Source organism: Oncorhynchus gorbuscha, linkage group LG16, assembly GCF_021184085.1.
Source record: "Oncorhynchus gorbuscha isolate QuinsamMale2020 ecotype Even-year linkage group LG16, OgorEven_v1.0, whole genome shotgun sequence".
In the NCBI taxonomy this organism is placed as follows: domain Eukaryota; kingdom Metazoa; phylum Chordata; class Actinopteri; order Salmoniformes; family Salmonidae; genus Oncorhynchus; species Oncorhynchus gorbuscha.
Window position 1 is genome coordinate 34,688,679 of NC_060188.1, and position 6,484 is coordinate 34,695,162.

Consider the following 6,484-nt stretch of genomic DNA (forward strand, 5'->3'; position numbering starts at 1 on the left):
CCTGCCTTCTTTCCTATTGCCGTTTGAATTGTTGTTGTCAGTGGACAGTTGTTTAGTTTACACTGAAGCATTATTTTTGCTGCATTAAGATACTAATGACAGGGTACACTTGTCCTGAGGGAACATACAGCACATTTATTATTGACAGAATTCGGCTGAAATTGACCTCCCTTGAGTATCAAACACTTATTTTCCCCACCCTCTTCTTTTTCCCTCCTGTTTTCCCTCCACCCCTTATTTCTGCATTACCTCCCCTCCCCTGGGCGTCCAGCCTCACCCCCAGCCCAGTAGTAGCAGTAGTAATAGGCCGGGCGAGAGAGCCCCTCTGCTGGAAGTCTGGCCGCTGCTAACGCGGCCCAGTGGGTACACTGACACCCCGGGGGAAGCGTAGACGGGGCGCCCGTTGAGGCGCTGCACTGGCCGGTAGATGTTTCTGTACTTCAGGATTTTAGGAAACCGCTCCACCTGAGAGTGGGACAGGGGTATGAAAGGATTAGCTTAGGCACTGTACATTATTTATGAGGGATACATGTGGAAAATCGGACGTCTGAAATAAAAATGGATGGCCCTCACTTCAGTAAAATATATACTTACCTGACCTTCCCTGAAAGCTTGAAAAAAGTGACCCTCTCCTACACCCCAAATAATAATTAAAAAGGTGCACTATACAGAAATCGCTCCGCCATTTCCTGGTTGCAAACATTCTAATAGTTGATTAATTTCAGTGACTGAAAATGCAATGTAGACAATCAAAGTGCCATCTAAACCCCTGTGAAATAAACACTACATGACCAAAAGTATGTGGACATCTGCTTGTCAAACATCATTCCAAAATCATGGGCATTAATATGGAGTTGGTACCCCCCCCTTTGCTGCTGTAACAACCTCCACTCTTCTAGCTAGGAAGGCTTTCCACTAGATGTTGGAACATTGCTGCGGGGACTTGCTTCAATTCAGCCACGAGCATTAGTGAGGGCACTGATGTTGGGCAATTAGGCCTGGCTCACTGTCGGAATTTCAATTCATCCCAAACGTATTCGATGGGGTTGAGTTCGGGGCTCTGCGGGTCAGTCAAGTTCTTCCACACCGATCTCGACAAACCATTTCTGTATGGACATCGCTTTGTGCACAGGGGCATTGTCATGCTGAAACAGGAAAGGGCCTTCCCCAAACTGTTGCCACAAAGTTGGAAGCACGGAATTGTCTAGAATGACATTGTATGCTGTAGCGTTAAGATTTCCCTTCACTGGAACTAAGGGGCCTAGCCCAAACCATGAAAAACAGCTCCAGACCATTATTCCTCCACCAAATTTTAGTTGGCACTATGCATTGGGTTAGGTAGTGTTCTCATGGCATCCCAGATTTATCCGTCGGGCTGCCAAATGATGAAGTGTGATTCATCATTCCAGAGAATGCGTTTCCACTGCTCCAGAGTCCAATGGTGGCGAGATTTACACCAATCCAGCAGACGCTCAGCATTGTGCATGGTGATCTTAGGCTTGTGTGTGGCTGCTGGGCCATGGAAATCCCTTTCATGAAGCTCCCGACAAACAGTTCAGAGGCAGTTTGGAACTTGGCCGTGAGTGTTGCAACCAAGGACAGATGTTTTTTTACGCGCTACGAGCTCAGCACTCTGTGGTCCCGTTCTGTGAGCTTGTGTGGCCTACCACTTAGCAGCTGAGCCATTGTTGCTCCTAGATGTTTCCACTTCACAATAACAGCACTTACAATTGACCCGGGCAGCTCAAGCAGGGCAGGAATTTGACGAACTGACTTGTTGGAAAGGTGGCATCCTATGACAGTGCCACGTTGAAAGTCACTGAGCTCTTCAGTAAGGCCATTCTACTGCCAATGTTTGACTATGGAGATTGCATGGCGGTGTGCTTGATTTTATACACCTGTCAGCAACGGGTGATGCTGATATAGCCGAATCCACTAATCTGAATGGGTATCCACATACAGTGTATTTCCCATAACCAAAAGTATTGTATTGTCAGCTGTTTGAAGCTGGTGTACCAAACCTAATGTATAAGACGCAAAGATTACATTTAAGAACAGGAAGCATAGAAATAGCGAACAGAACAGATCTACTGCTTCTTAGACTTGCTTTCACTGAGAATGACATATCTATAACTCACATTTCTATGTGAATTTTGTTGGTCGCCCAAAAAGTAAAATATTGCAGTGGATAGCAGAGAACATGCCTACATTCACCACTGCAGACAGGGGTGAAAAGATCTCCATTTCAGTAAAAGAACTACATGAATACAGTGTATCTTCTTATTTGCGGCCCAATAAAAAAATTGCCTTGTATAAACGCATTTCATGCAGTTCTATGTCATTTTACATGATTGGAGATGAGCAGAATATTTTAAAATTCCACAACAGAGCATGACAACGAATGAATGCATGCTGCATAATCTGGATGTTTTGATTTCTATACAGGCTAATATATTTTTTTAAAATAGGATAGTCTAAGTCCTCATCTTCACACTCCCCCTCTCAAACTGAACAGGACATCAGTAGGCCTAGTCCGCACACACAGATATTGAATTTTTGGGACAAATACAATTTCTTTTGCAGAAGAAGCCTTTGACTTTCTTCCTGAAGGGCCACAGTATACTTAGACATCAGCAAGAGCAGGCCAAGGCTCATGATTGTGGTAGGTAGTTTTATATACACGCTCCAAGTACATTTTCCCCAGGACTGAGTTTGGGAAATGCTGGCTTAGGTCTATAGTATAGGCTATGGATCACTTGATTGAGACCACACTAGGCGCATCTGATATTACACGCCCAGCAGAGAATAAGGGATGAAGGGGCAGCATTGGGCACACATCGAGATATAAGCAACTAATTCTCAAACACTGGGCAATATGACATTTAATCTATTACAAATGACATGACCCTCCCCTGGACTAAATTTAAAAAAATATAACACTCCCCCTGACTGAACTTGAAAAAGCACGAACCTCCCCCATTTTCCTCTGGGTAACAATTGTGTAAATTTCAACCGCTGCCTTATGGCTTCTTCAATGGCTCAGGCAAATAAAGCTGCACACTCCTCTTTCATTTGACATACATTTTACTAAGGAGAACGCTTGTTGGAATGCAAATCCAACCAATCGACAAGTCAGCCCACCACCACTCACTCACCCTCAGCGGGGTTGAAAGAAACCGTAAAAGCATGCGGTTTTCAGGAAGCGGAGGTGACGACTCAAACCGGATGCTTCCCGTTTCTTCCAGCTCCGCTCAGGCTTTTCTTTTACGCCTGCTATGTTAGGTTACCACTGACTAGATCTCTCCGCAACTTGATTGGCTCTTCGAACACGGTCCATACCACCACTTCATCGCAGGTGGGGGTGGTCAGAGAACCCTGGTAGCGGTAGAATTTGGTGAAGTCCACACTTCCTAGCAGATCACTGATGGATAGTGGCTGCACTATGTCAACTGATGAACCTGAGACATAAGGAGAAGGCTGTAGTATTAAAAATACTAGAAACATCACCACCAAAGGGAGGAAGCTCTCCCTTTGTTAGTGCCCTTAAAGCAATGGAGGTTTCACTTTCCTCTTGCTCTCTCTCTCTGCAAATTCAAATGAGTTACATTGGCATAACAATAGAGAGTACTATAAGTACTTTAAAGCTAGCTGGCACCACTGCTCCTCACCCTTCTCTGTTATATTCAGCAGATATGATGTCAAAGTCCTCCAGGATTCCACATGCCATTGGTCGCCTGTCACCTGGAATCCATGGAATGTGTTGATGATAGCACAAATAACAAGCAGTGGAGGCTGGTGGGAGGAGCTATAGGAGGACGGGCTCATTATAACGGCTGGAACGCATCAAACATAGGCTTGTTAGCGTAGCGTGTTTGACTCCATTCCACTGATTCCATTCCAGCCATTACAATGATCCCGTCCTCCTATAGCTCCTCCCACTGGCCTCCTCTGATAACAAGGTATTCTGCCATAACTCCGATTACTAAGTCAAGAATCATAACTCTTTCATAGTATTGTCATCATCAGTGTAGAACTGTTGTGACGTACATCTATGAAGAAAGCAAACACTGCCATCCTCTCCGGGTCAGTCTTAGCCTGCTCCATTGTCAAGCCTTCCTTCAGTGTCACAAGGTGGATCTGAAATCCAACAGAGAGTCACATCATATAGGACACAACACACACACACACACAGAGTGATGTGTATTCATGGATGCCAAGGGAAACTAGGCTTCCCAAAAAACTTGACCAAGAAAAATAATAATAAAGCATAACATAATTTAGCTTTCATCTCTGTGTTTCAACATTTTCCTTCAATTTGCAAAAGGCTGATTGTGGTTTTACTTAATTCTCTGTACTGGCCAATGATTATCACGGCGATTCTGGTCCAACCATTAATCCATACCTTATGCCCCTGGCCTGAGAGGATGGAAGTTCAACATGTAGCTAGATGTAGAAAGCTAATGTTAACTAGCTAACGTTGCACAAGAATGGAAGTTAGGCTAGCGAGCAGGCATTTTAGCCAGGTAGCCTAGGACAACAAAAAAATGTAAGCGTGTACTGTATGACAGAGATATAGACCATTTCGTCAACATGAAAGAAAGGAGGATGGCATTGGTGTTTCTCTACAAGTAGGGTGAGTCAACATGTTTTTCTACTTGCACAAACGCGCACGCAAACACACACGCACACAGAAATCCAAACCATGGGCGGCCACATCATATTTAGCTTACATTGATTGGACTAATTTGTTTTTGGTATATTTTAGTTGTCACTGTATTAGAGGTGATTTGATGATGTTGACATGTTGAAGTTTAAATGGTGCTGGAATAGTGGAGGCAGCTCTTGTTTTCTTTGTGACTTGCGGTAACTCTCTATGGTAAAAAATCAATAGTTGTTTTGTGGTCCAAAAATGTCAGAAATATTAACTTGCTTGACCAAGCTGTAGGCCATGTAACTGACTTACTGTACATGCAACATGCTTTGTGGACTTCACTGAACATAGGTTGCTATCAGGTTTTGTGATAAAATAAAGGTGTGGCTGAATTTATTCTGCCACTTTGTCTTCTTATTGTCTCTGCCTTTAGGCCTATATGTCATGGTTGCAAGACATATGAATTAACAGGTTATAGAGCAAACAACACAGTTATCACAACACAGGTTGTAATATGGCTTTTGGGGGTGGGGGGCTTGGCTACTCCAGTGATTTTACCCACGCACCGCTACTGCACACACTCTCTCTCTTCTAGTACAGTATCTCACCTCCATGGGGTATCTGACTGAATCCACTGTGTGCTCAGAGCCTGGGTGGCACAGTGAGTCACCTCCCCAGTGGAAATGCATCATGACGGCCGTGTAGCCATGAGGGAGCCCCCCTCCTCTCACCTCCATCAGGCCCTCTAACACACAGCTCACTGGAAGGACGAAAATAAGTTGTGATTTCCCCATAGTACACGTTAATATGGTATTGTGTATTCACTAACAACTGTTAATGAGTAAATGATACCTGTGTCCTGAGCTACTGAGATTACTTTAAAGAAGACTAGACAACACATGTCCTACAGACACACTATAAGGACAGGACCAAGGAGATTCACCACAAGAGTACCTGTGTGTCCATTGTTGGTGAGGAACTTGATGCTGTGTGGATTAGTGATGTCACTGAAGGTGAGGTTGCGGAGACTGGGGTCAAAGGTCAGCTGGTTAGTATCAATGTTGATCGGCGACTGTCTGACCCCCCCACACTCAGAGTTGGGAAGGGAGGGCCAGAAAGAGGGGCTGTTCTCTAAAAGAGAAGAGAGAAAAAGAAAGCCTCTGTCAGTTTAAATGTTTGCCGTTCTGAACTGTGTTTGTGTAGCACAATGGATTGAGGTGAAGACAGAACTAGTGAAGTCTTACCACAGCCATTGTGACACCAGGGCTGGTCTAAAAGAAACACATTTGAAAATACATATAATTCATAGAAAATATATTAATATTCATGATTTTTTTTTTTTTTTAAAGTTGTTTTGGAAGGCTACGCACCTGCTATAGCTCGTGAACAGAGATAGAGGATAATACACACAGATGTCTGAAAAGCAAATATAAATACAATGTAGCATAATGATGCATGAAACTAGCTTTGTTATCTACATTAGATTTCTGTCCAAATGTAGCCATATCAAGATCCCTAAATGTATGATTTATTTAAAAAATCTTACCCACTTGTACACCATAGTTTCATGAGTTTGAATTAATTAACCACATTAATATTGAAAATACATGTTCTTATATGCCTAGCTACAGCCTGCATTGCCCAACCGCCAAAACGACTTTTCAAGGCTATGTGGAACGTTATAACAAGTGTGTAGTGCTGGGGGAGCACGAGCCTCACCTTTTTCAATTTGAAAATACATGGACAATTTATTCTGATCAATTCTAAATAAATGATATTTAATTACGACAAAAAAAATCAATTAAAAAAACTATAGAATGACAAACCAAATAA

General features: G+C 43.2%; 1 protein-coding gene across 1 annotated transcript; it reads right to left on the reverse strand.

Moving 5' to 3' along the window:
• Window positions 1-89: 89 nt before the first annotated feature.
• On the reverse strand, window positions 90-6,317 carry LOC124000788 (putative carbonic anhydrase 3). The gene is made up of 9 exons (XM_046307395.1): window positions 6,198-6,317; window positions 6,022-6,067; window positions 5,896-5,922; window positions 5,606-5,782; window positions 5,260-5,411; window positions 4,048-4,137; window positions 3,669-3,741; window positions 3,295-3,458; window positions 90-465 (listed from the first exon to the last, which is right to left on the reverse strand). Exons 1-9 carry the CDS (start codon window positions 6,210-6,212, stop codon window positions 274-276), a joined length of 936 nt encoding a protein of 311 aa, XP_046163351.1. The 5' UTR covers window positions 6,213-6,317; the 3' UTR covers window positions 90-273.
• Window positions 6,318-6,484: the final 167 nt, after the last annotated feature.

What these genes read in the sequence shown, in the direction of transcription:
- LOC124000788 (XM_046307395.1), bottom strand. An exon ending in CTGTTCACGAGCTATAGCAG is followed by an intron (nt 5,923 to 6,021) that starts GTGCGTAGCCTT and finishes TGTTTCTTTTAG; the next exon opens with ACCAGCCCTGGTGTCACAAT. An exon ending in GCTGAATATAACAGAGAAGG is followed by an intron (nt 3,459 to 3,668) that starts GTGAGGAGCAGT and finishes CTTATGTCTCAG; the next exon opens with GTTCATCAGTTGACATAGTG.